Source organism: Bombus bifarius, unplaced genomic scaffold (genome assembly GCF_011952205.1).
Source record: "Bombus bifarius isolate JDL3187 unplaced genomic scaffold, Bbif_JDL3187 scf7180000007992, whole genome shotgun sequence".
In the NCBI taxonomy this organism is placed as follows: Eukaryota; Metazoa; Arthropoda; class Insecta; order Hymenoptera; family Apidae; genus Bombus; species Bombus bifarius.
Window position 1 is genome coordinate 3,449,350 of NW_022884373.1, and position 27,933 is coordinate 3,477,282.

The 27,933-nt window shown below is 31.7% G+C and overlaps 7 protein-coding genes and 1 long non-coding RNA gene across 24 annotated transcripts; 4 read left to right on the forward strand and 4 right to left on the reverse strand.

Annotated features, from left to right (window-relative positions):
• On the forward strand, window positions 1-5,589 carry LOC117205592 (sideroflexin-2). 5 transcript variants are annotated; one of them, XM_033444169.1, is made up of 10 exons: window positions 22-153; window positions 313-414; window positions 1,541-1,719; window positions 3,552-3,722; window positions 4,072-4,270; window positions 4,402-4,527; window positions 4,601-4,667; window positions 4,739-4,838; window positions 4,957-5,004; window positions 5,208-5,589. In XM_033444169.1, exons 3-10 carry the CDS (start codon window positions 1,565-1,567, stop codon window positions 5,320-5,322), a joined length of 981 nt encoding a protein of 326 aa, XP_033300060.1. In that variant the 5' UTR covers window positions 22-153; window positions 313-414; window positions 1,541-1,564; the 3' UTR covers window positions 5,323-5,589. The 5 variants fall into 5 exon arrangements, with proteins under 5 accessions (XP_033300058.1, XP_033300060.1, XP_033300059.1 ...); XM_033444167.1 differs by lacking the exon at window positions 313-414 and having other exon boundaries at window positions 1-153; XM_033444168.1 differs by lacking the exon at window positions 22-153 and having other exon boundaries at window positions 182-414.
• A 358-nt stretch (window positions 5,590-5,947) lies between these two features.
• On the reverse strand, window positions 5,948-6,425 carry LOC117205593 (anaphase-promoting complex subunit CDC26-like). Its single transcript, XM_033444171.1, has one exon. It carries the CDS (start codon window positions 6,281-6,283, stop codon window positions 6,062-6,064), a length of 222 nt encoding a protein of 73 aa, XP_033300062.1. The 5' UTR covers window positions 6,284-6,425; the 3' UTR covers window positions 5,948-6,061.
• Window positions 6,426-6,978: 553 nt separating this feature from the next.
• On the forward strand, window positions 6,979-9,924 carry LOC117205590 (inhibitor of growth protein 3). Of its 3 annotated transcripts, none has more exons than XM_033444160.1 (6): window positions 6,979-7,246; window positions 7,688-7,759; window positions 7,830-8,192; window positions 8,266-8,686; window positions 8,770-8,965; window positions 9,064-9,924. In XM_033444160.1, exons 1-6 carry the CDS (start codon window positions 7,219-7,221, stop codon window positions 9,178-9,180), a joined length of 1,197 nt encoding a protein of 398 aa, XP_033300051.1. In that variant the 5' UTR covers window positions 6,979-7,218; the 3' UTR covers window positions 9,181-9,924. The 3 variants fall into 3 exon arrangements, with proteins under 3 accessions (XP_033300051.1, XP_033300052.1, XP_033300053.1); XM_033444161.1 differs by having other exon boundaries at window positions 7,068-7,475; XM_033444162.1 differs by lacking the exon at window positions 6,979-7,246 and adding an exon at window positions 7,564-7,582.
• LOC117205594 lies at window positions 7,132-9,366 on the reverse strand. Its single transcript, XR_004487259.1, has 3 exons — window positions 9,227-9,366; window positions 8,715-9,148; window positions 7,132-7,560 (listed from the first exon to the last, which is right to left on the reverse strand). It is a non-coding gene; the product is annotated as an uncharacterized LOC117205594 (long non-coding RNA).
• Window positions 9,925-10,140: 216 nt separating the features above from the next.
• On the forward strand, window positions 10,141-12,638 carry LOC117205591 (phenoloxidase-activating factor 2-like). 2 transcript variants are annotated; one of them, XM_033444165.1, is made up of 7 exons: window positions 10,141-10,654; window positions 10,787-10,870; window positions 11,247-11,335; window positions 11,421-11,659; window positions 11,787-12,017; window positions 12,095-12,296; window positions 12,437-12,638. In XM_033444165.1, exons 1-7 carry the CDS (start codon window positions 10,630-10,632, stop codon window positions 12,602-12,604), a joined length of 1,038 nt encoding a protein of 345 aa, XP_033300056.1. In that variant the 5' UTR covers window positions 10,141-10,629; the 3' UTR covers window positions 12,605-12,638. The 2 variants fall into 2 exon arrangements, with proteins under 2 accessions (XP_033300056.1, XP_033300054.1); XM_033444163.1 differs by having other exon boundaries at window positions 10,142-10,870.
• Window positions 12,639-13,036: 398 nt separating this feature from the next.
• LOC117205707 (protein cereblon) lies at window positions 13,037-16,268 on the forward strand. Of its 2 annotated transcripts, none has more exons than XM_033444402.1 (7): window positions 13,037-13,253; window positions 13,557-13,672; window positions 13,799-14,128; window positions 14,329-14,581; window positions 14,678-14,823; window positions 14,907-15,103; window positions 15,167-15,268. In XM_033444402.1, exons 1-7 carry the CDS (start codon window positions 13,211-13,213, stop codon window positions 15,183-15,185), a joined length of 1,104 nt encoding a protein of 367 aa, XP_033300293.1. In that variant the 5' UTR covers window positions 13,037-13,210; the 3' UTR covers window positions 15,186-15,268. The 2 variants fall into 2 exon arrangements, with proteins under 2 accessions (XP_033300293.1, XP_033300292.1); XM_033444401.1 differs by having other exon boundaries at window positions 13,039-13,253; window positions 15,189-16,268.
• A 1,845-nt stretch (window positions 16,269-18,113) lies between these two features.
• On the reverse strand, window positions 18,114-25,687 carry LOC117205704 (alpha-protein kinase 1). Of its 8 annotated transcripts, none has more exons than XM_033444392.1 (16): window positions 25,581-25,687; window positions 24,132-24,211; window positions 23,629-23,923; window positions 23,409-23,550; window positions 23,214-23,333; window positions 22,848-23,122; window positions 22,655-22,764; window positions 21,872-22,567; window positions 20,589-20,777; window positions 20,050-20,387; window positions 19,649-19,948; window positions 19,331-19,514; window positions 18,892-18,954; window positions 18,545-18,804; window positions 18,274-18,424; window positions 18,114-18,194 (listed from the first exon to the last, which is right to left on the reverse strand). In XM_033444392.1, exons 3-16 carry the CDS (start codon window positions 23,856-23,858, stop codon window positions 18,187-18,189), a joined length of 3,066 nt encoding a protein of 1,021 aa, XP_033300283.1. In that variant the 5' UTR covers window positions 23,859-23,923; window positions 24,132-24,211; window positions 25,581-25,687; the 3' UTR covers window positions 18,114-18,186. The 8 variants fall into 8 exon arrangements, with proteins under 8 accessions (XP_033300283.1, XP_033300282.1, XP_033300276.1 ...); XM_033444391.1 differs by having other exon boundaries at window positions 18,274-18,415; window positions 19,247-19,514; XM_033444385.1 differs by having other exon boundaries at window positions 19,247-19,514.
• Window positions 25,688-26,017: 330 nt separating this feature from the next.
• On the reverse strand, window positions 26,018-27,416 carry LOC117205708. Of its 2 annotated transcripts, none has more exons than XM_033444404.1 (4): window positions 27,040-27,416; window positions 26,851-26,964; window positions 26,656-26,785; window positions 26,018-26,555 (listed from the first exon to the last, which is right to left on the reverse strand). In XM_033444404.1, the coding sequence occupies exons 1-4, from the start codon at window positions 27,352-27,354 to the stop codon at window positions 26,389-26,391; spliced, it is 726 nt and encodes a 241-aa protein (XP_033300295.1). In that variant the 5' UTR covers window positions 27,355-27,416; the 3' UTR covers window positions 26,018-26,388. The 2 variants fall into 2 exon arrangements, with proteins under 2 accessions (XP_033300295.1, XP_033300294.1); XM_033444403.1 differs by having other exon boundaries at window positions 26,629-26,785; window positions 27,040-27,415.
• Window positions 27,417-27,933: the final 517 nt, after the last annotated feature.

Genomic DNA, 27,933 nt, shown 5'->3' on the forward strand with positions numbered 1-27,933 from the left:
ATAATAAAGACAGCGGTGTCCGGGAAGGGACAAGCGCAGGGGCGTAGCAAGGTAGCTGGCGCTGGTGTAGGGTACCAATCAGCTGGCGTGCGCGGTGTTACGGTAGACAGCAGAACAGAACAGGCTCTCTGGAAGTGACATACGTTTTCACGGGTAAGCGAACAAAAAATTGGCTGCCACTTATATGCGTTACATAATATGCGGTCGTGCACGTGTAGTTTGACATAGTGCGGCCGAAGGTGAAAATACACACGAACATTCGGCTATTTTGCTACGTCGTTCTTGAATGAAAATGTGCCTGTATTTAAACAGAAAGTGGGTTGTTCTTCAACTGCCAGCCTGTCTTGTCGAGAATGGTCGATAATTGACCAGAACCGAGATACCCTGCTCGAGAACATTCGAAAATGCAAACACGCAAGTATCTTGCCATGACGTCATACAAATGAAAGACGATAAAATATAGCCTGAATATGGGAGACAAAACAAACACATCCCTAGACTTACATACTAAACTACGTATGATCAATACACGTTACACTGTACGTAGTGACTTAGGTTATGCCGTACGCCGTATACCGTATTTTCGTGGACGCAGGGCCCGCGAAGATAAGGATACGCGCATGCAAGTTCGGCTATCGAACTTTACCGACTGAAACCGGGTGTCTTACATACTTAACAATAATATATCGATTGATGGATCGAATTTGGCATTGTCTGTTAATTTTCTATTATAATTCATATAGTCTGCGTTTGCCTTTTAGATTCTCGCTCGTACATTGAATGGTATGTTCGGTGTCACAGTGTCAAATAATCGATACGTACGCCTTCTCTGTTTGCAAACGATCTTTCGAACGTTTTGCACCATATACCATTAAAGCATAAAACATTTAATGTGACAATCTCGGTACGATATTAACATTCAGTGGTTTTTGTGCGTCCTTGTTATTTCGTTAGATAACACTATAGATAAAATTTGTATTTACAAAGCAACGACAAAGTGATCTTACTAATGCATTGGTTGCACTGTGTACGAATTATATCTTTTATTTTTATTATATTCGTAATATTATATTCGATATTATTTCACATATAATTTTAACTTATTTGAGTTTCCTCTACCTACTTTTGCCAACATAACGAATTACTACAAATTCGAAATTTAAAGTATATTCTTATCAGTGGAAGAGTAAGACGATAAAATGTCTTCTAATCTCTAGACCGAATGTTTCATAAATTTAACATATTCTCAAAAACAAACAATTCACAACCTACCCACGAAACAGTTAACTTGAAAGTACACCATTCGGTAAACAACGATTCTAGAGTTCACCGTGAATATTTTGTAAATACATAATAACAATATTTCTACATATTACACAATGACCATAAGTCATTGGTAAACCTGTCTCTATACATACTATATTAACGGACTTCATCAACTTCTTCGTTTCAACCGGTCCTTTCTGCTTTTTGATATCGTTTGCTAAAATATGCTTTAAATGTCAGTTTAATAGATTGCATTTCACGTTTATTGACAAAGATTGAGATCGCAGTACCCTCAAAGATGGGGGAGGAGAGACTGGACGTCGACCAACCTCTATGGGATCTTAGCACCTTCGTAGGCAGATGGAAGCATTTCTTGTGGCAAACTGATTTCCGCACTTGTACCGTTGGTGATTCCCAGTTGCTAGCAGCAAAGAAACTATGCGAAGACTATAAGTGAGTATGAGCAATCGGTTTAGTTTTGCTTGGCCACTAGCCAATCTATTGGACTATTACATAAACGTAAAACTTATAGAAAACAAATGATTTGTTACGTATGAGCGCAAAACGTTTACGTAGATTAATACACATTTTAATTTATATATCAGAAATTTTAATATATTATGTATGATGAAGTGGGTACGACAATTAAGGACACTTCAATGTTATTTATATTTTTCTAAGGTAATAATAATTAAACAATAAAAGTGTGTGAGTTGTAATAATAGCGAAATATGTTTCTACATATTATATTATATTGTATTACTTGCTCGTTATCAGTCGAACAAGAAGATATTAAATTATTCGATATTACTTTGTAAAAACTCTTATAAAAAATATTTTCTTGACATTAATCTTGTTTTATGATTGACAGAATGTGATTTGAAGTATGTGATACAAGAATCGCGTCTTTTCATGGCGTCTTTATCGTGCTCGAAGAAACATTATTGCATAACGAGCGTTATCGATAAATGCAGTTTACTATGTTAAGTATTTCAAGGATAAAACGATATAATTATGTTCTAACAAAATCGTTACTTATAAATAAAGATCGCATTAACAATCACAGTTATTATAATTAAAAATATTTCACTAAGTATCTTTTATGTTTAAAATATATCCATTTTAAATTCTCATAGTATATTTATAAAAAGCAAATAGAGTCATTTTAATCTATAACTTAATTGTTCAAGAAAATAATTGGAAAGAATTAAAAGCGATTGTCGTTCTATAAATATAGCATTCTATTTAAACTTTAAATATAGAGAGCTGACCTTGAAACTCCTTTCACGCCTCCGCATTCCCTTTTCTCTCCGTGGAATTTTAACAGCCTTTTTCAACCCCATATACGAGTGTGTATTTTATTTCATAGTCCAGTTTAATTGCATGAATTTTCTCAATCGTACTTCTAGTGTATAAAATAAATTAAAACATACGCTATGTAAGGAATAAAACGCAACAATAGTTTTTCAGATGCAATTCGACCATCTTTCCTTGCATGTTTTGCTCGATTTCTCTAATGAAGGATTACGATGCAGGTGATTACGTACATGTAATTTATATAATATAAGTAACCATGGCACGGATGAAAGAACGATTTTATGGGAAACGGAAGTCATAAGGATCTTGCATCGAATCAGATTTTTATTTTAATCCCGTAGCAGGTGATCGAAAGATTTACATTCTATTACGTATCATATTGAAGAAAAAAGGAAATAAAAACCTATCGGTCACTGCAGGCATTGCAAATATTCTCCACGGTATCTTTACATTCCTTTTCTTCATGAATTGATAGTGTCAGTTGGTCAATTGTGTAATGTATTAGCCGATTGTAAAACTAGTAAAATAATCTTTTTGGGGGAAAAGAAGACAATAAATCAAGCCTGTGTACAAAATTGTAGATTTTCAGACAAAAAATTTATCGATAATTGTACCAAAAAAGAAAATAATATTTGAACATTTTAAAAAGTGAAATACTAGGGAGGAAAATACATAGTTAGGAACATATTTTCAATAATTTTAATCTAAATTAAGATTTCAGAAAGAATATTTCATGTGAATGTGCATATTTCCTGTAACTTGAAGAAATTTCTCTGTCATCTTTCTGAATCGTTCCTTAAACACGCTCTATCTAATTGTTTAGAGTGATACTATTCCTTCATTTGTATTTCTTGCAAATTTTTCGATACATGTAGCTATTATCAGAATTTTTAACATAAATTTTCACGTATCCTTATAACTCGCTGTTTTTGAGTCTACGAAAAATCAATAGTCTGTTTATCCCTTAGACTTGGGAAGGAGCCAGCTGGTACAACCCGGGAGCAAATCATCTATGCTAAGAAGCTTTACGAGTCAGCCTTTCATCCCGACACCGGTGACCTGCAGAATGTCTTCGGTAGAATGTCCTTTCAAGTGCCAGGCGGAATGCTTATCACTGGTGCTATGCTTCAGTTTTACAAGTAAATTGTCTCTTTGCATATTGTCCACCTTAAACTATGCCACTGTAAACAAGATAACATTCTCGAAACGCAAGAAATTTAAAAATTCATTCAATAGCAATTTGTTTTCAAAGATAATTTTCTAAAAATGAAACAATGGAATATGGAAAAATTCTGTATTAATATGGCTCTTGAGATTAATTTTACGAAAATACTAATTAATCGTTTTTTGTAATAGATTTAATTCCAAGTAGCAGAAATATCCTTGATTTTCGATTGAAAGATGTAACTATTTTGTTGACTTTGTAGAATTTATTTTATATAAGCATTTTATACGAAAAAGACTGTTCATTCACAACAATTGTTGCAGAACAACCACAGCTGTGGTTTTTTGGCAATGGGTGAACCAGTCGTTCAACGCGTTCGTTAACTATACGAACAGAAATGCCAACAGTCCTACGACCGTGTCTCAATTAGGACTGGCATACGTCAGTGCTACCTCAGCGGCCATGATAACGGCTATAGGATTCAAGTCCTTTTGGGCAAAACGGGCAAGCACCCTTATGGCGGTAAAATGTTTAATTCCTGAAAACTCAAATTAATACTTTCGTAACAAATTGACTTCAAAATGATTCTGTGTCACAAAGCTATCCTTTTAATTATTTGATTAAGTATAATATTTGGAAGTTTAACTATTTAGCGCTACGTGCCGTTCGCTGCCGTGGCAGCTGCAAATTGCGTGAATATTCCCCTGATGCGGCAGAACGAAATCACTAATGGAATCGACATCAGTGACGAGAATGGCAATAAGTTGACCAAGTCAAAAGTAGGTTGCATTCGACGTTCGTTATAGAATAAAGTGTACCACTGAAGAGAAGTAAATACATGATCCATTTCAGTTCGCCGCAGTTAAAGGTATCAGCCAAGTAGTCATCTCGAGAATTGTTATGTGTGCACCTGGCATGTGTAAGTATAAAATGTAGAGCACGAGATCAAACGCGTGCTAACTTAATGAAACACAAATTTATATGGTTCAGTGATTCTACCACCCATGATGGAAAGACTAGAAAAATATGCTTGGATGCAGAAGATCAAATTTTTGCACGCACCTATACAAGTTATGTTGGTCGGTTGTTTGTAAGTATTTTTTAAACATATATTTTTTAAATTTTAGATTACTGTAACATTATTAGTCGACTACAGTGGTTTAAAGGTTGGACGTTCATAGAAAAAAAAATACTCATTAATATTTCAGTCTGACGTTTATGGTTCCTACGGCATGTGCGTTATTCCCTCAAAACTGGTGAGCTTTTATAAATTTTATACATATATATTTTATCAAACGAACAATACAATTCTTCTACATTGAAAATCAATCAATGTTTACCACTTTTTGCGCTGAATATTTATATATTGACCCAAAAATTAACATATATAAATAATAACCAATACATATTTTGTGTAAACATACATAATTTTTATGTATACTTTGTATATATTTCATAGCTCAATTAAATCTTGTGATTTGGAACGCTGGGAGCCTGAAAATTACGAACTTTTGAAGAAGAATTGTAAAAGCAGAGATATACCCAAATACTTATACTTCAACAAAGGTTTATAATTCATAGAGAACGTAGTCGTGATAAAAAATCATCGAGGACGCTCTTTTTTATCACCCTTAGGGGATAAGCGAGCTAATTAATAATGGAATTGAAATTTTCCCATAGAATAATGTCGGGAATATTTTTAGTTTTCTGCTGGTTCAGAGGGTGAAAAGAGCTTGTTTCGAGGAGAACAATAAATACGACAATATTGCATTTCAAATAATTCTTGTTCTATATAGCAATACATTTTATTTGTAAATTTCATAATATACATGCTAAATCAGTGCATTTTATTATTCATCGTGTATGTTGATCGGTATCCTCTTGTGATAGGAATAACAATAGAATCGCTAACATGTAATTACCTTTTGTACACGAGACATTTCAGACAGCAATAATCTATTTCTACTAAACGCTCAATCATCTTGCTTTAATTAAACTAGGTAAACAAACATATGTATTTGTTAATGACTTAAATGGCGATATCATAATATTACACATTGTATTGTTGAACCTCTGTGTCATAGATCTTAAAACAACTGTCGATGTTCTATTGTTACTACCTCCTTCAACTGTTATACGTTATAAAAGAAAACGCTGCCATGTATATTTTAGTAATATTACAATAAACACTTTGGAAACTGAATTTCAATGGATTTATTTTATTTCATGATGGACTACAGTCAATTACATGGTAATATTGGAACAAACATAAAAAATAATATAATCCAGAATACATAAGTATTATATAAAAAGCTATAAATTTGGCCGACAATGTGTAGTTTGAGCTTGTTGCGGCATATAACCGATGCGTTCTTGAATTTCACTTTGCGGGATTTTACCACCCCAGGGGGGAGGATTGAATGTTGTAGATGGTCTTTCTGATTCTTTCTTAGCTTCGAGAGCTTTCCTCATCGCCTCATATTCTTGCAGATCGTCTAGTCGTAAGTCGATTCTCGTCGGACTGCGCCGTATCATTTTACGAAGGAAAAGTTCAACGCACCTTTCTTTTAGTATAAAAAGATCTTATAATACGTCGATCAATATGCAGGGAATATTGTTAATAAAGACCAAGAGAAAGAATCCTAACTTTCTTTAATCCTTAATACTACACAATCGTCTGCAACATATTTATAAAACAATGTTTTATTTTTAAATATTCTTATTCTGCTTTAAATCCTTGATTTTTATCAGAAGTACTTCAAATTTTTATAGATTCGAGAACGAATCCCTGCCTAGGGTTTTAATCTTATAGATATAAGATTGATTAAATTTTATATCATATGGATTTAAGAAATAACAGATCTTTTTACATATCATATATTATGTGTGCAATACATACAGAATACATTTATATCCATTATGCAACTAATAAGTATATATTATTAAGAGTTAGAGATATAAGATTTAAGAAATGAAATAAATGTAATGATAATATTTATTTGATAAATATATAAAATATTAATAAAATATTGATAAAATATTAATGTCTGAATTGATAGAAATATTTGACTAAAAAATAAGAATGTAAAATATTTCGCACGGGGCACAGAACCATGTAAAGTCACCCCTGAAAGTTACGTTAAGATGGCGGATTACAAGGAATAGATAACTGGCCAGTAATAATTCCGAAATAAATAACACTTTTAAGAATGCACTAATTACTGGACCATTTATATTCGCGAAAATGACATTTTTTCTACGATATTTCGTACGAATCGTCCATAGATTCGCATCATTTACAGAACTAGCGTGAAAATGTGGGTACAACAAGGGATTTGGCCGCCGTAAACACGCTTCTGATCGAGTGCTACAATTTTCGTTGATTTTGTCACGGCGGCAAGCACTCCCCTTTAGTAAATTGTAAATAATTGTAAATTAAGCACCAGGTAACGAAGCGCCAGCAGAAAAGGATGCTTTACTTGGAAGATTATGTTGAAAGTACGTAAAAACGAGGCATGCTCTGCTTACCCAGCTTCTGAAGAAAGTTACTAATCTTTCCAAATATACTCTCTCGCACAAACATCAGAAGCGTTTCTTAAAGCGAATATTTTAGTAGATATTGTATTATCACATGTAATCATTTAAATGCTGGCTTTTATTTTATTATCGAGTTAAATACCTCATTATATGAGCAATTTATTGATATACCATTCTTTGTAAGTTTAAGGTTAGTTGTATGTTTTCTAAATAGTGTATAGCTTCTCTACTCTACCTAATATATTTTGGAGTTAAACTGTAACTTGTAATATTTCCTGTGAATAGAATGCGAACATTGTAATTATTATATTAATTAGATAAATGTCATTTATTCTTAAGTAATTAATCTTTTTTATGTTGGTTTTGTTTGGTTATGTTAACCTTCTTCTTTTGCGGTTCCAGTGATCGAGCACCTACCACAAGAATTAAGAGACCGGTTCACAGAAATGAGAGAAATGGACTTAGGTGTACAGAGTATGTACACATTATTATGGACTATATTTATTATTTATGAATCATATTAATAATTGTTCAATTATTGCAGATTCAATGGATAGTTTAGAAAAAAAAGTAAAGATTTTTTTTGCAAATGCAAAAAAGATGAAACCTAGTGAAAAGGAAGCAGAATATGAAGCTATTAGAAGAGAATATTATAAAACTTTAGAGGATGCAGATGAGAAGGTGCATTTAGCTAATCAGATGTATGACTTAGTAGATAGATATTTGAGAAGATTAGACCAGGAATTGCACAAATTTAAAATGGAGCTGGAAGCAGATAATAAAGGTATCACAGAAATACTGGAGAAAAGGTCATTGGAGCTAGATCAACCACCTACGAATAGTAGTCAAAAAGAGAATCGATATAGCTTTACAACATCCAGTAGGTCACGAGACAATCATAGTCATTGTAAGTATTCCCTTGCTTCAATTAAATTTTATTCAATATGAAAAATACTTTAGACTAATAAAAATTTTTATAGCTCGAGCAGAAAAAAGGAGAGATTCAAATGCATCTTCTACATCAATAGAAAAACGCTTAGCTATAGAAAAAATTTCTCCAAGTCTTCCTGAATCGCGACCAGCTTCTGCAAATTCAGGACCAATTATCGCCGCTACTAGCGTGCCATCTACTCCTACAGCAATCGCGAATTCTGTTGGTTCTGTGAGTTATAATCTCGGTCACATAGGAGCTGGTGGAAATGCTATAGCAGCTGCAGCATCACAAGCAATTGCTGCGACGCAACAAATGCAACACGGCAGACGTACTGCCAGCTTAAAAGCTAGTTATGAAGCCATTAACACTGGAGGTGTACATGCAGCCGAATTTAGTAGAGAATTAGCTGGCGCTGCTCAGACTGCCATTGCAGCTATACAGCAAGAAACAACTAAAAAGCATAAAAAGTATGCATCTGCTAGAAGACCTCTGTACCCTTTGTGAAAATTTTCGCGTGTTTGCTTTGAATGAATATTATTACTCATTTTAGAAAAGTAACTGCTGTCCCAAGTTCGAGTGTAGTTGCTGCCTCTGTTCAGCAACCTGTATCACCTCCAGTTATAACTACAAATACACAAGTTGTAGATTCAGATAATCCAGATTGGACTTATGATCCAAATGAACCAAGATATTGTATATGTAACCAAGTATCTTATGGGGATATGGTTGCCTGTGACAATTCAGATGTAAGCTAACCTTTTTTCCTTATATATATTTCCGTATGAGTCAAGTAAGAATATTTATATTTATTAAACATTTATTTTTTCTCGTTATCTTTTTATAGTGTCCTTTTGAATGGTTTCACTATCCATGTGTGGGTATCACTGCACCTCCAAAAGGAAAATGGTACTGTCCTCAATGTACATCTTCTATGAAGAGACGTGGAGGTCGGAAAAACTGATCGTACTATAACCAGTGCAAATATAATGAGAAAAAATTGATACTACCTCTTAGGCATTGTCCGTCAAGTACCAACTTAGTTAGGAAGCTATTAATTCTGATTTTATATCAATTTTTAAATATGTTTAAAGTTTAAGTCTTGATCTTATCTGGTCTTGATCTTGTCCCAGGAAACTTAAAGTTCTGTCTGTGAAGCAAAAAAAAGCAGCTTTTTTTACTGCATTTTATAGACATAACGGGAGGATCAGACGGTGCAAAAAGTGGGCCTCGAACAAATTTCGTTTTACGAGAAGATTTTTCGCATAAAAGCATTGCAAATATTTCTTAATACTTTTTGCACCATTCTATACCACGACCATATTAGATAGTTTCTACGAATTTACATTGAAAAGTAACCTTTTCCTCTGGTAATACGTAATACGATTCATTGACTGAAACACCAGAGGCGATTTTCACTGTGAATTTTTCGAAATTTTTGTTTTTAGTTTACGCAATGTCAAACAATCTTCGTATATTTACGTCCTCGTGTTAGTTCAGACGTGTTTAGTATCTCGCTGAATTGACAACTAGGCGAGCAATAACATTTTAAGTGTTCTACGCTTTGAGAAAGAAATAAACAAGAGAGTGAGAGAGCGAGAGAGCGAAAGATAGAGAGAGAGAGAGAGAACCGATAACAAATTGTGAGAATACTACTTTCGAAATGTAGCAACTTGATGTATAAATAAAGCGACCGATGCAAGATTTATCATTTGTATTACTATCATTCATAAAGATGTTTCTTTCGAGTTTCTCTCATTATTACAATTAATATTCCTCATTTAGATATGCCCCATCCTAAAATTACTCTCGTATTATGAAAATAGTTTATTGAGTCATTGGAACATTTCATTTTTAAAATAATTCAAGTATCTTATCGTTTCTGATCTGATTAACCACGAGTTAACTGCAAGGACATATTTAACTTATTGAAATATTCTATCCTTCAAAAAGGGTGTCGCTATTAAAATAACTGTAATTATCACGATTTAACGTTATAAAAAGGGAAATATGCTTGTTAGTCATATGTGATTCATAGTTGACAATTCCTTATGGCAATTTGTAGCACATTTAAAATATTGTTGACATCAAAATATAAAAAGAAGGAAACTGAGGCAAAAAAACAGTATAATTATGATGTGACTCATGACATTACTACCGGGCACCGGGAACCCGTAATTATTGACCTTCTTTATTTCAGAGCATGTCTAACCTTGCTTTTCGTTCCACTTCGAACATTTTACTACGTATAAAAATTGAATAACATTACAACATCTGTGTCATACATAAATGAAGACATAATCATGATCGGAAGTAATTTACGCCAAATTATTTAGCAATTTACGCGCAAAGGACTCCACTATCTGTGAAAGGTCGCACATTATTTTCGTTCCGAAAGAATGTACGAGTTAATATGCTTCTGCAAAATGCGTTGCAAGGTATCCTGGTTGTATATAAATCAACGGAGGCTCGCCAGTTTGAAATCTTGTTCTTTTTCAACTCTGCGCGCTCTTGTAAAGTACAGGAAATTATTTTGCAACATTCAATTATGTCTTATATACTATTTGCAGTTTTCTTCGTTACGGGCATTCTAAGGGACTGTGCTCTGGCACAGGATACGATTACTTTTGGCAGTAATGCAGTTGTGTCATCAAGTATGAGTATAAGAAGAATTTTAAACAAACTTGAGGAATTTAAATCTTTTTTGGCCCTTCTCGCTTTCAGAAAAATACTTCAGTTTTTGAAGACTGGAAATTTCTTTGAAATCTAATTCCGATTGCATTATTGTTCCGTAAAACTTTTCTAAATAAAGGATGGTGTATTAACTATATTTTCAAACATAAAATATTTGCTAAAAATAAGATGTATTCTATTTCTATCGATAAAATATTACCGAAACATGATTTTGGTCGCTTTTGAATTTATTTCTGAATGTGAATTTTAAAATTTCTAGAGAAATTATATTTTACTGTAGAAAAAATGTATTTAAGTTAAATATTCGGTTATAAGTTATTAAATTTTATATTTAAGCTTACAGTGACACAGGTTATTCGTGCTGTGTTCCAAAGGACAACTGCCCATATTCCAATACGGGAATCGATATTCGAATTGTTAATGGAGTATGTATGAGTAATGTATTTAATAGTTTAATGATTAGAGATGTCATTTTCTCAAAAAATACATCGTCTTAATTTTAATTTTTAGAATTCGAATTGTCCCGCTGGCCAAGTGTGTTGTTGCTCGCCTTCTTCGGGAAACTTGGTCGACTCTAGTTGCGGTGTCAGAAAAATTCCAGTGTCTGCACATCCTCAAGGTCAAGCCAGTTACGGAGCATATCCCTGGCAAGCTGCACTTTTAACGACTAACGACGTTTATGTTGGTTCGGGTGTACTTATTACTCCAAACCATGTGTTAACTGTCGCCCACAAAGTAGCATCTTACACGTAATTTATACTTTATTTTAATTCCAAAAAATATTGGTATTTTTATTCCCTTTTGTGTCTTTTATATATTATTTTTCAATAAAAGAAATTTAATATTTCAAATAAAAATAAATATACTTTTCTATAGAAATGGTGGACTTAAAGTGAGACTAGGAGAATGGGATGAACAGTCCACCAGTGAGACTTATCCATATCAAGAATATTCAATTAAACAAATATCTATACACTCTCAATTCAATTCTGCTAATCTTCAAAATGATGTAGCAGTAATAACTTTAAATAGTACTGTTCCAATTTCAAGCAGTCCTAATATAAACACTGCATGTCTTCCTACAGGAATACCTGCAGCTTCTACAAGGTATGCAGAAAATCTATATTTAATATTGAGTTTTATTTAATCATAATAACTTTATATGCTCCATATTTTTCTTTAAGATGTTGGGTGTCAGGCTGGGGGAAGGATGCATTTGGTACAAATGGCAAATATCAAAGTATAACAAAAGAAGTAGATGTACCAATTGTTGATCAATCAATCTGTGAAAATGCTTTAAGGCAAACTAGGCTTGGACGTTCCTTTATGTTGAATAAAAATAGTTTCATATGTGCAGGGGGGGAACAAGGAAAAGATGCATGCACAGTAAGTTATTAACGTGTTAAGATCAGATTTTAGTAACAAATATTAAATAATATTATTGATATCATTTAGCTCATGTTTTTAACAAGTATTTAATTTGTTAATTCGCTTGGAAATACTTATTTTGATTAAAATTCTTCTAGGGTGATGGTGGTTCACCATTAGTATGTCAATTTGGTAACAACCAATGGCAAGTTGTTGGAATAGTTGCATGGGGTATTGGTTGTGCAACTAGTAATATTCCTGGTGTATATGTCAATGTGTATAATTATATTCCATGGATTACACAACAAATAACTCAGAGCAAATGATTATACAAAATATAATAAATGTCTTACAAATTGACAACCGTTTTTTGTAAAATATGTTTTTTTGTAAATTATTTATATTACAATTGTATTCTCATATTTTTCTATGATATTTGTATAACTTTTACAAATTTTTATTTTTTCTAATAATACTTCATAATGTAGTTGCATAAATTTATTCATTTAAATATATTTGTATATGAATTACTAAATATATTACTGCGCAGAAAATATTATATGCAATATTATCGTATATTTTCCCTGAAATAATTGACGAAGTACATATTTAACACTTTAAATTTTACATGTAAGATAAACTTAATGCACGTTTTATAAATAAAGCAATTTTGTATTTTGAAAACATAATTATTTTGCCGATAAGGTAATTAAAATGACTTAAGGTATTTAATATGACTTAAGTGATAAGAAAACAACGTATAGATTTACATTCTAAATGATGCTTGATTCATGAAAACTGTAAAGTGCATTTTATGTAAATACATAAATTGATGATAGAGGGCTTATCGTGTTTGACGTTTGTGAGAGGAAAAGTACTGATTGTTTACAATTTTACTAGATCTCAAAAGTTCAGAGGAATAGGTAGATGACATGGATGCCAATGCAGATGATGACGGAACACACAGCGAATTAGGTATATCTTTTTACATGGCGCACATTTAAATATATTAAATTATCCTTTAAACAATTACAGGTTATGTAGTGAGATTTCCACATATTGTTCCAAAATGCAGAGATTCTTTCTTATCAATTACTTATAAAATTATGCGTCTTAAATTTTTACAATTTTACATACACGTTATTTTTCTACTTCTGATACTTTCATATCATTATACTCTCGTATTATCCTTATAAATTACCAAGTTTTTTGTATGCATACATATATGCCTTCATACATAAAGAAACACAAGAAAAGAATAAAATATTTGTATTACAGAATATCCAGAAAATAGACAAAATAATGTCGAAGAGGATCATTCAGAAGAAAATACAGATGAAACATCTATATCTACTGAAAGTACTTTTGACTTGACATTACCAGCAACACATTCTGTAAATTTTCAATATATGTTTCCAAATTTATATTAAATATTTGTTTTTAATTTTTTATGTAATTTAGACAGAAAGATATTATTTGAGTTGTGTTTGGAATGTTATAATATAAATGTATTTAATTAGTATTTAGGGCATAATTTAGAAGAACTTAGAGGGAGGACAATATTAGATGATGGACTTTACGTTAACTTGCCATTATTAGTGAAACAGTCTGTCATGTTATTTCCTGGACAAACATTACCAATGACAGTATTTGATACACAAACCATTGATATGATAAGAACTTGCATTGAAAATGACAGGACATTAGGTGTTGTATGTTTGGGATATGATAAAATGGTACCAATAGGCACAACTGCTGAAATTTATGAATGTATGTATGATCCTGATCAAGGTTTTCGTTTGAAAGCTAAAGGGAGGCAAAGATTTAAGATTCTCAGAGTTATAATTCAGGTAAGTTTTAAAATAAATCATCATATATGTAATATAGTAATTGTCAAAGTAATAATATATGTTAATGAATTATTTATTATATATGTAAATTTCCTTTGTTCTTCTATACATTCATGACTCTTATAACAAGGGAATTTGCTTGTAAAATCAGGTATTTCTGAAAAAAAAAACGATTAATATATTTACTTCTATATATGTAGGGATATGATAAAATATCAGCCCGTGTACAAGTTTTACCAGAAATAACGCTTGGGCCACCATTCTTAGACGAACGTATAGCCTCGTTAGATCATATACGAATACATCCGAAAAATGAGGAAGATTTTAAGAAACAAGAAAAAGTAGAAAATTTAGATGCTGTAGTAACCCCTTGGCCTGCTTGGGTATACCGACAATATGATCCTTTAAGACTTTCGTTAAAAATACGACAACGTTTACAATTTATCGAAAGCAGTATGTACTAGTACTATACATGATTCTTATACAATATCCTGTAATTTTAATGTTGTTTGTACATCATTTTAACTTAAAATTATTGATTGATTACAGAAGGAAGTAGTATACCAGAAGATCCATCAGACTTATCATTCTGGGTTGCCCAAAATTTGTTACTAGATGATAATGAGCGAATCGTTTTATTAAATTACGATTGCGCAATTTCAAGACTACAAAGAGAAATGAAATATCTAGTAGAAGTATATAAAATTAACAATTTCTATTAAATCTTTCTAAATACAATTATCTTAAATCTTTAAGATTAATAGATCATATTTTATAGGATAAAGAGTTTGTTTGTTGTAATTGCGATTCTTACATTGGAAGACAATCACATATGTTTCCAATGAGTAAAGAAGGTCCACAGGGTACATATTGTAACCCTTCTGGTATTATACATGAAACTGTAACTTTATATCACGCGCAAGGCCTTGCCCTAAGTGATAATCCACCGTCAATAAATTATACATGGTTTCCAGGGTAAGAATTATTTCTTCATATATTTTATTCTATTCTTTCATACTTTACATTAAATTACTTTAGATGTGGATTTATTTCATGATAGATACGCCTGGACTGTCGCAACGTGTAGAAATTGTGGTGATCATATGGGATGGAGGTTTACAGCAGTTAAAAATAATTTAAGACCTAGGGCATTTTGGGGATTGATACGTAAAAGTTTGAAAAATAAAGAAAAATGAGCAAATCAAAAATTCAATAAATACCTTAGACCGAAAGGTTCGTTAGTTTGGAAAATCTGGTGCAAATTCCCATAGTTTTTTAGTGTTATATGACTATGTGCAATGTTTATACTACCTTTGTGTTTAGCGTTTGTGCTGTTGTGATCTTTCACTAGTGATAATATTAATTTTTCCAGTATCAAAGAAAACTATATAACATATTGGAATAGTTATTTACCATGAATTGCCAATCAACTGACGTACAGTATAAACAAATTTTAACAACTGTGTGTACATAGAATTTAATTTCATAGCTACTTATAGCTATATATAAGCATGAGTTATGAGATTGATATAAAACTGCATTAATTTTTACATGATTGTATTTCATATTTATATTATATTTAAAACGTAAATTAAATGGATCAATCAATATAAAAAAAAATATATATCAACTATTATTTTTGTAAGAGCAGTTTATTCTGCTTCATATGCTTTTAATCAGTGTCTGGATAACATACAATTCTCAACTTAAATTTTTTATTTAACTAGTCACTATGAGACATATACATCTATCTTCAATATCAGTATAGTAATATGATAAAAATTTGTCAACGTACCTTGCCTAATAAATTTGCAAATCGGAGGTTGCTGACATTTAATAGTAATTAGATACAAATTTTTTACGATTTTTATGTTGTCACTTAACACGATGAAGTAGCGATAAATTCATGAAAGATTGAAATAGTATTGATTTTTCTTATTGGTGTGTAATATTTACATGTTTTCCTTTTCACATTATTATTTAGGAATGCATGTATAATTGCAAAATGAGTTTAACTTTATGCCATTATTGTACTGAACTACAATAATTATATACAAGCTATGATCAAAGATATAATACATGTTACTGGAATATGCTATTTTGTTATTTGTATATCAGAATTTAATAAATGTGAATTTAACGTGAAAAACGTTATTTACAAATTGCTTGATCTTTTATTACTTAGAAAAAAATATTTTGAATGGGTTTAGACACACAAGGGAAGATGAAATTGAAGGTGAGTATATAAGAATGCAGGAAAATTAAATGAGATATTTGAAAGGAAACAGGATATTATGAATTAAACTGCATTTTTTCATTAATATCTTGCGCATGTTGTATATTTCTCGGTTACCTTCAATTAAATTTGTTATAATTATATCTGTATCTCAATCATTCTCTTGTATATGTATCGTGTTTTCTTTAATCGTGTTGAATTAGCAGACATGTTTATTTAACAATCTGCCACAAAAATTTAATCATTCGACGATAACACTTCGTATTATAGTACTATCATTCAGACATATTTCGTTATATGTATATCGTAGTCGTTTCGTACGTACTCGAGATTCGGATACGCTGATTCATTCATATTTATCATTTCGACAGTTGCTCGTCGTTTCCTGAATCCTATGTATGCCTGAATATTATTTAACTTTGTGACTTTAATTCCTAAACCAATTTAATCTGCATATTTTAACATGTTGTTGACTGATTAAACAAATGCGACGAAGTATCTACCATAAATTATATATTCGTCTGGCATAAACTTTGATGTACATATTTTTAGAATACATCAAAGACTTTCTTACACTTAATTTTTTTAAAGCGCCACTATCATAATTCATCTCTCATATATTCTTCATAATCTATTTCCACGTTACATATTCGACACTATATTAATGAAACAAACATTTTTTAATCTTTCGTATTTTAAAATTAGATGAGAATAAGAGATTGTAGGATATTTATCAGACACATTAATGCCGATTGCAATAATATAATTGCAATATCAGTTCGATTAAAACAGAAAGATAAAAAAATGCATATTGAATATGAATTTCAAGATGATAACCATGACTCAAGTTGCAGGAACTAGCGATTTTCAATTACGCTTTCAGATTTAAAATTATTTTCGACAAAAAAAAAAAGAGAAAAAAACAACAATAACAATTGATTTCCTTATGAGTTTTTACATTTCAATTTTTTTATTAGCATGTATCTATCTGCGCATTTTCACAATAATAATACATATTTATAATACATATATAACAGAAATCTTTTGTCTAAGAGATAAACAGATAGATATTCTGTTAAAAAATTTGTTCTAATGTTGCCAGCATATATAAGCACTTTATAATATAAATGTAATACATCGCTATATTTTAAATAAAAGGACGTGTTAAGTGTCAATTATTTTTTTTTGCTGTAACATAATTCCGTATCTTAGATTTAAACAAAAATTATATTAATACAAAAAAAAGTAAAGGTTTACGAATTTCCGTCGTATGAAATTTTTGTTCTTGATATATATCCTTCAGAAAAAGTTATTTACACAAAAAAGCATTTCTTATGTTCGCTTGAATATTGTTTACTTGAATCCGAGTAATATATACACAAAAATTTTAGTTTAGTATAATTATTTTAGTAAGTATCTTATTTAATGTGTTAATTATTAAATCATGATCATTGCCTTTGATACCTGTATCATCTCGATCTAGATAAACTTAATCATAGTAAAACTGCCAGACTTGTAAATAGTTCGAATTTACTATAGGTTAAATATGAGAATATTATCGAGAACGTATATAGGAGTATATTCGTCGCATATATTCGGAAGTGTTCATTAAATTATATTCCAATATCTTTCAATACTTGTTTTTAGCTGTGAATACTCATTCAATGAGAATAAAGTATCGGAATAAAATTAATTCAAAGATATAGATACGGGTCAGGAAAACGTACGTAACAGACTGTCGGGTTTTTGTATCATTGCTAATATCTTGTCCCACATGGATGTTTTATTACGTCACTTGTACACTTCGTGTATGCATAATTATTTATAGGTCTGTAATATAGATATTTAATGTGTTTTATTATTGTATTTAATAAAAGCAGAAATTGAAATATCACGGGGAGAGACTTACTTTCAATTTCTGATCCTGTTGAGATAAGTTTAGTGTGCGGCTGTGCAGTTGTGCTTGGTTGTTGATTACTTAGTTGTCCCGTAGTCACTGGTGCAGCAAAACCTGGAGGTGGTTGCATTGCCCAATGTTGAGTTGGTGCATTCTGTTGTTCCTTATGAACAAAATTTATTATAAAGATTTACTATGCAATATGTACTTTTAAATTTGTTTTAAATTTCTGAAAATATAAAATATAATAATGAAAATGAAATATCATAACAGTGTTTAATACCTGTTGCGCATTATGTGATACAGTGTGTGTAGGATGAACATGTGGAAATTGCCATGTACTAGTAGTTTGGAATGGAAGAGGCCTAGAAGAACTAACAATAGCTGGATCAATCGAAGTCCAGTCTGCAATAGGTCCAAAATTGTTCCATCCACCTTTTTGATGTAATGCTTGATGATGAAATTGTTGTTGCTGTTGTTGATTATTAATATCACACCAATCTTTAAGCGTATACACTGCATCTCCAGCACATTTACTAATACCTGTTTTACACGTTAATTAAATTTTAGATATTAGTCATAAAAATAATATAAAATGTTCAAGTAATAGTGACTATTATTACAATGTACCTTGTGAATTCAGAAGAGGGTTTCCATTTGGAAGATAGGTATTTTGTTGTGGTGGTTGTGCTCCTGTAAACAGCACACTAGACGAATGACTCATGTATAATATTATATAGATTTTTGCAAAGTCACAAGAATTCACTTTTATACTTGGATAACACTATTGCTCGCCACAAATACATATTTACTGACACTATCTTGCTATTTCCGATTTATATAAGCAAACAAAGAATACACTTTTACTTTCTAAAGTTACAAAACGTTTGTTGTTATTGTGTATATTTTTCTCAGATGAACAACGTAAACATAATATACGTTTACAATTATCACAGATTATTGACAAAATTACAAAAATACTAACCCGAAAGAGCATTGTTCGTGGGAGCCGGTCGCGGTATACCAAGACCAAAAGAATTCATGTGATTTGGTGTAGAACCAGGGAAACCTGGTGGTGGAAGGCGGCTACGTTGTCCCAAACTAGCAGCAGCCACAGTACTCTGAGCAGGGCTTTGGGTACCACTTTGTAACAAATTTTGTGGAAGACGAGATAGCAAGGAATGCGACTGTTGAATAACTTGTAGATTCTGCAGATGTTGGGCCTGCTGTTGCAAATGTGCTATATGGGCGACCTAAATAATAGCCATATACAATATCATGATATGAAAACAAAAATAATCATGAAACTATTATTGTTTGTTTTCAAGAATTACTATTAATAAATTACTAAATTTCATACAGTTACCAAGGAAGATATAGAAATTACCTGTGGAAAATGTTGTTGACCAAGATTTGCAATATTTTGTTGATGTTGTACCCTATTTTGCTCTTCTCGTTCTCTTTGTTGTTGTTGCTGTTGTTGTTGCTGCTGAAACCTTTGTTGTTGAATTTGCATTTCATTTTCCATAAGTTCAGCCAAAGCTTTCTGTGTTTCATGGAAAGGATCAAAACCCAGATCATCATCAGGCTTTATATCTGAACCAGATTCTTTATGGTTCCTAACTTCCTCCATAGTAGCATGACCATTTTGTTTTATATATTCACAGTTTTCTTGATTTTGTTGTGCCTTAAGAAATTATAGTTATTCTTCTTATTATCTATATTTAGTAGTATAGAGGCAATTTAAATAATATTTATATTTGATTAATTATTTTATAAACTGCTTACCTGCAGAGCAAGCCTTTGTTGCAATGAGTTTTGTTGAAAATCTGCCATGAATTTAGATGCAGGAGAATTAACAAGTAAGCTGGATGTAAAAGTACCAGAAGGTTCTGATAGAGTAGTATACTGTAGATTAGCGTAAACTTCTTCATCTACAAAACCTTCAGAATTGAAATTCACTCCTGGTGAACTAGAAGGACTGGACTTTTGTACAACATGATTTGTTTGTGAAGTTTCAGGTTGAAAACCAAAAGCTGCTTGCCAATCTTCACTGGATTGAACAATTGGCAAAGAATCAGGAATAGAAGCTAAACCTGTGGTTGTCCAATTCAGGGTTGGATTTGCTGTATATCCAAAAAAAAATAATTATAACATTTTTTATATTTGATTTTATATAAACTATAGAAGAATATAAAAGGAAAACAGACAAATATAAAAACTTAATCAATTTTTATAATAACTCGAATTCATTACTACAAGTAATTATAAATCCACAAATCAATTTGTGGAAACCACAGCACTAAACAAAGATTATGTGTACATGCCTGTCAAAGAAGTAGGTGGCACTGAGGTGGTGGTAGAGATTTTCTGGAAAGTGTTTGAATTGAAGAAACTATTATTGTCCGTCTGAAAGATCGATCGATGATTGAATTGTATTTGAGACCCATTATGTAGTCCTGGTGGTGGCTGTTGATTGGCACCTTGTGATGAATTTGTGCTAGCTGGAGAGGAACCTAAAGATGATATGCACAAATTTCTACACTACAATCTCTATGCAATCAAATCATTTTGGTAGTGTAAAATGCCAGAATAAACAGCTTCCAATACCATTCCTCTCTGCCACCATTAATGAATCTCAAAAATGTAAAAATATGTGTCCAGAAAATTATATTTAAATATAAAGTGAGAAATTACAAAAAAAAAAAGAGGGAAAGAAGCCAATTCTATACATATATAAGATATATTATGTAGACATTCATTGCATATAGAAACAAAAACAATAAACAATTTTCCAGACACTTTCATATATATGTTTGCCCAAATGATGCAACTTACAAGAAGGATAAAGTCAAGTGTGTACAAAAACACAAAAAACAGTTACTATTTTTTTTCAAAGAATTCTCTTTATTTTGGCATATATCTATAACTATTTAAAATTTATTCTACAGTTATGAGACAGCCATAAGATGTGCATGTCATTAATATACTATACATTGCTCAAAAGTTATTGTTTTATGTTTAAAGTACAACATACAGTGTTATAAGAGATAGGCACACATTTAGAATGATTTGTCATTTATTACAAATACTTTGTATGACATATTTTAATTTTAAATGATTTAAATATTGTAACTCCTATCTATAGCCTCTCACAGACTCTTCATAAATCGAAAGAATAAACTTTCTCCTACTTCTTTTCTTGCAAATATATATTCATAAAACTTATTAAATTACAGAAATATTAACAAAAAACAAATATATAAAAAAATTAATACAGTTTAATGTAACAAAGAAAGAATATTTTTTCAATAAACATTGTTTAAAATTATCATAAAACAAATAAGTTTAAATTTTATCCTATAACTTTTTGAACCTAAAAAATAAAAGATTTCCAAACATAATTCTATAAATATTTTATAAACGTCATTTTAAACTCTAATATACATTTTTAGTAATAATAGTTATAATAGACATTTTGATCATTCTGTTTCTCTTATTCACATATTATTTAACGAATGTTATATATTGAATTTAGTCGTTTTCTACATTTATTTTAGAAGCAAGAAATCAATACATATAGAAATGATCACGAATATAAGGAACTCACCCAAAATAGCAGCACCACTGTTCTCCTCACTTGATTCTGTTAAATGTTCCACTTGATGATTCACATTCGGATCTTCCGTACTCGAAATTGTACTAGCCGGTGTACTACCTTCACGTTGTTGATCTGTTTCACTATCCGAATGCCGACGTTCTCCGTTCTGCATTATTCCATTTACTTTAAGTTCTTGAGATTGTTGCTGCTGCTGTTGTTGTTGCTGTTGATGCTGAACTAATTTAGATCCTTTATTACTTTGTTGTTGTGATTGTTGTTGAGGTGGTGGCTGCTGCGGTTGTGATTGTTGTTCCGATTTACACTTACTACCCAATTTCTGTAGTACATCACTATTCGATTCGGAGGAAAAATTTCTAATATCCTTTTGTCCATTAATTTGTGATTGCACATTATTTTGTGTACCAATAGAGCTAGATTCTGATCGGGAAGTTGTCCGTGTACTATGTTTTTCTTTGTTTTGACAATTTTTATATTTATTCCGTGTTGCTTGAGCTTTACTTTCACTATTACTTTTTCCTCTCCGTATATTCATATTTTCACCTTTATTATTATTGTTCTGTTGTGTTGAACTACCAGAGGATACATGACTCTGCTGATTTGTTGTACTACTTCCGTTTGTCATGTTATTTTGCTGCGATGTTGTTTGTGATGGCGGTGATAATTCTTTACAATTTGTTTGTGAACCTGTAGATATAAGATTAGAATAATTAATAAACTACGTATGATTATATTGTTTTTAAATATAATTATCTTTGTGAAAGGAAAACCCACTATTTGTCTGTCCAGTTTGTAACGATGGCCAAGCTTCTTTGGCTTGAGAATTTGAAGTTCCATTCTCTCTAACAATACTGCCTGTCACTGATGGTGATGGTGTCGGTTTCCTTGCATAAAAATGTTATTATTTGAGTTATGCTGTCTTCTCTTTCAATTATAATTTAGTAATTTCAAATGTAAAATAAATTACCGTTGTGCAGATGCATGTGACGCATGTGACGCATGTAATGACTGCACAAGTTTACGCTCATATTCTTGATGTTTGCCCTGATGCATCTCTTCTTTTGTAAATGATGCCTCCTGGTCCCCAAGATCATGTAAATACATACAATCTGGTTTCGGACAAGGCTGATTACGCATAAAATGTGAACAATACTTTGTTGTTCCTAGCGACGTTTTAATTGTCCGTCCATCCATAACAACGTTATTCACAGCCTCTATAGCACGTAGTGCATCTTCTTGACGCTAATAATAAAGAAATTTAAAAATATATATATATAACTCCTAAAAGTAGTAAAATAATATAGCTTCTAATGTAAAAGTATGCAGAACTTACCTGGTAAGTAACGTAAGCTGAAGCACTAGGACCTTGAGACCCTGCATAGGAAGTGCTTTGATTTATTACTACCTTGTGAATTTTGCCAAATTTTCCAAAATATTCATGCCGCTTTAATATCTGAAAATTAATTATTACAAAAATACTAAATGTCAACAACAATATTTTATTTAAATTATTAGTGACCTTACTTACATCAGCATCCGCAAGTCTCAATGGTAATCCTACTACAAATACTAGATTTTTTTGTACTACTCTCACATTTGCTAGATGTTTACGGTTTTCTGTAACCCTTTGCTTACGTTGCTGATCTTTTAATCTCTTTTCTGCTTTTAATCTAACAAAGAAAATGAATATAATAAATATCAATGATTCATATAAACACAATAGATATCATAAAATGGCTGTTACATACCTTGCAATTTCTTCCATACTGAGAGGTTTAAAATCGGCAGGATTTTCAGAATAGGCCTTCCGACAAGCAGGGCATAAACCATTTTCATCTGTACGAATTCTATGCCAGCAAAATCTACATATTTGATATCCACAAGTACATGGAAAGAAATTCAAATCATCCACTTCCAATGGTTCCATACACAAAGGACATTCCACTGCATCTTCTCCACTTTGATTCAATACTGACATTTTTGTTTCTAGTTTTTATATCACACAATATAGTAAGTTACCAAGATTTTCTTTAGTTATAAATCCTGCACACAAATAAAAAGTATTTTACACAAGGTATTTAACACGCTTTCGATCATATATATAAAAAATGTGTAATTATCAATTATCAAAGTATTTTAATCATGGTAATAATATTATCAATGTAATACACATGGTAACACTGAAAATGCTTGGAATATACATTTTAATTGAAAAATAACATCATTATCAATGTAAATTTGATACACATACGTGCAAAGTCTCCACAATGCCTTGATACTATGTAATTGACTGTACTTGCAACTTCTTATACACTAATATCCTTGCACAATCTGAAACAAATAATGGGACATTAAAACATTGTACTATAAAAATGTTATGAGTCAGACGTGTCATCGAGTATTAGCAGCCGTTTTTGTGGAATTCCACGTCAATTCGCAAGAAAATCCTTTGCAACGTACGTCGTAACGGAATTTCTTTTTCGGAAATATTTCACCGTGGAAGCGTTGAAATGAATCATATACCAGAAGGAATTAATACAGAATATTTTCTCGCAGAAAATATAATAGAAGACGGTGACTGTTTAGCTGACAGATTTGACGAACAGTTGGAAAGGAAGGGTCCGTTTGACAGGAGCTGTCAGACGAACGTTAAACGAACAAATAACGCCTTAGATTTCAGAGAATTAGGTTAATCGCGTATGCCCTATGGTGGACGTAGAAATGACAAGTTTGTACGTGAGGTTGAGAACGACGACGAAAAACTTGCGGTAGGGCCCACCGTCTGTACTCTCCCACTCACTTTCTCTCTCTCTCTTTCTCCCTCGCTCTTACGGTGAGACACGAACTATACGAGAGGGCGACGATCGGATGAAACAGCTGTTGGTGGCGTCGAGAGAAGCGAAGAAACGTCAGAGAGCGAGTGAGAGGTACTACGCTATAGCAGGAACGTACGTGAAAATCCGTGGAAAAGTCGGCGTGGTGGGACATGACACGTAAATTCCCCGAAGATTCAAATACAACTATTCACATACGCAAGGATGATGGCTCGATGTTTCGCGTTACGATTTTGAAGGGGGGAAAAGGCGAGCGAGAGAATGAGGAATGGAAGTAACGAAAAGGAGTGGCGGAGGAAAAGAGAGGGGAGGGGAAGAGAAGAGAGAGTAGAAGGAGCAACAGAGAGAAGAGTAGAGACAAAACGAGAGAGAAAGAAACAACATACAAAAAGGAAGATAGATAGAATAACGATGCCATCATTCGTTTTGTCCCTTTTTAGCCAATGGTCGTTGTCTTGATCTTGCGCGTGAAAGAAAAAGACTCTCACCGATTTCTCATATCTGTTGTACCTACTTTTTTAAAAGAAACCCGTGATCCCAGTTCAAATGCAAACAAGTAATGGCCCCAACTCAAATATTTCAATTTATGAAAAAAAAAAAAAAAAAACTGTAGTACAGCGCGATTAACATAGTATGGCTCGCGGCGAACGTCACAAAGGATTGAATGATTTGTCGTCAGAGGGGTTGCTAAATACCCTGGACTGGTTACAGGGTATACCTGGTTCGTTTAACCTTAACTTCGTTACAATAGAGAAACTTTTCGACAGTCCTCGGTAATAGATAAACCGCGTGCCACCGTTTTCGTTGATTCTAGAGTTATGTTCACGCATTCGTCCGTCCAAATTTCTTGACTCTTGTTTACTTACGTTATAACTTTTCCACTAACAAATCTCTTTTCTGTACTGGGAAATTTTTGTACAGTCTTCTAGATCTGGTCGCATGCGCACCGCGACTGCGCAGAAGCGGACATTACATATACTGGTATTTAAAGAAAGGCGCATAGGTAAAGGATCCTGAAAGCGCATGTCAAACTAAAACTTCGATTATGTTATTATGACCGTACAAATCTTTGCTTCCCATTTTTTTTTTTATTCAGTTAGATAGGTTTATTATTTACGCGTGATATAAAATGGGCACTTAACGAATGTTTTTTATAGTGTTTCAAGTTCTATTGGAAATTTTGATGCTCATAGTTTCTTCTATTTTATATTTACCGCGCACTCGGAAATGATCAGTGACTGACATGACAATGACCCCAACGCATGAAGACAAATGTTCCTAGTATTGGATAAAATAAGGTACATTCTCATAGAACGAATTCTATTCTTTCAAAGTTATTTCAATTAATTAAATGTAAAACTCATTCATTCATATTACATTTGTCGTTGATATGGGATACAATAACATTTTGTCAATTTTCCATAATAATCTAAAATTAAATGTTGCGTTTTATTATAAAGCAACTAATTTTACAGTTTGTATTGTTCAGTTGAAATTATCTCTATGTATTTTCATCTGTTGATTTAATTTCTCATAAACAAATGAGGGTGCAAATAAATTTTTATAGTTAATGTAGTACACAATTTCCTAATGATATACAATCTTAAAGCAATGTATTATATATAATATTGTTTTCTCCTATTATCATCCTTTGCCTTTAGACCAATTACTTTATTACACTTTTTCAACATTACCTTTGTAATTGACACCAAATAATGGATGCCGAGTTCTCAAATTTTTTGGGAATGGTACACTGCAGTTTTCTATTTGCATTGGTTTAGTTTTTGAAATACTTGGAAGTTTTCGTCTGATAGTAATTGCACCTGCTGGCTTTATATTGACTACATGAAAAAAATACGAAATGTTAGAAGAAGCCACTGATCACATCTTGAAATAGATAAAAAAATATATTACCAGTTTTATATCGTGGTTTTACTTTACCAGTATGAAGTACACATGTAACATTACATTTAACTTCATGATGCACTGCACAGTATTTTTCCTCTTTAATTTTAAATTTAGATTTCTCTCCAAATATTAACATTTGACCTTTAAGTTCGTTTGGATCTATCTACAAGTTGCATGATATTTATAATATTAATATATTATTTTTTTATTTAAATATATTTAACATACTGTTCCAGGAATATCCATGATCCATATGTCTTCACTATCAGACAGATCGTCTAAACTCAATGTAGTATCTGTAGTTTCCATAATTAAGTCTTCTTGTTGAACTAAATCACTGATCTAAAATAAAATTGATAAAATAATTTTATGCAAAGATTTCTGGTACAGAATATATATAAATTAAATTTCATTTACAGTACGTGGTCTTGTAATAGATGTTACATTCGTTGATGCACTGTTGTCAGTTATTTCACTTCTTGTTTCTTTGTTATTTTCTATATGTTGCTCCACTTCTATCACATTTTTTTTCTCAGCTTTTTTCAAAATGCTTTTCTTAACTATAGGTGAATTAACATGCGGACTGGCAGGTTGAATGTTTGGATTGATCGTTATAGATTTATTACTCTTTGACTGAGGTATTTCAGTTTCTGTGGTATCCATTAGGACCATACTTTTATTTAATTGAGTATTTAACTTAGTTAAAGAATCATCCACATCTAAATCAGTCATATTCGATAAAACTATAAAATTATAGCTTAGATTTATAAAATTCTTATAGTTTCCAAATTTTTCAAACGAAATTTATCAAGTTATTAACATTTATGTACAAAATACAATTTGCACAATTTTTACATACTTCGCTATATTTAAAAAGTCTATTGTAATAGTATGGTGTAGTTTAATACACTATATAAATGAGATAAAACATTAAATTGTCAGATAAATATATATAATGTTCAAAATAATCAAATGTACACGTTTTATTGGTATATACGTCTTCCAATACTAGGTTTTATATACAATAGTAACATCACAATAAATTTGAAAACAAAACCGACTAATTCATAGGTTGGAATTGGAATCTACTATTAGATCTTTATACTTATATCATGATGATTTTTCTAGTTGTTCCACAGTACAGATGCTGCACCATGCGGTCAGATGTTGAAGGTGTTCCACATTAACATATACAAGAACCTATAATGTTAGGGATCGCGCTACAAGAGTCTATTTTTCATTGTACGATTCTATGGAAAAGTTCATACTTTTCTATCCGAGATAAACAATTATGAGAATAACAAAATCGCG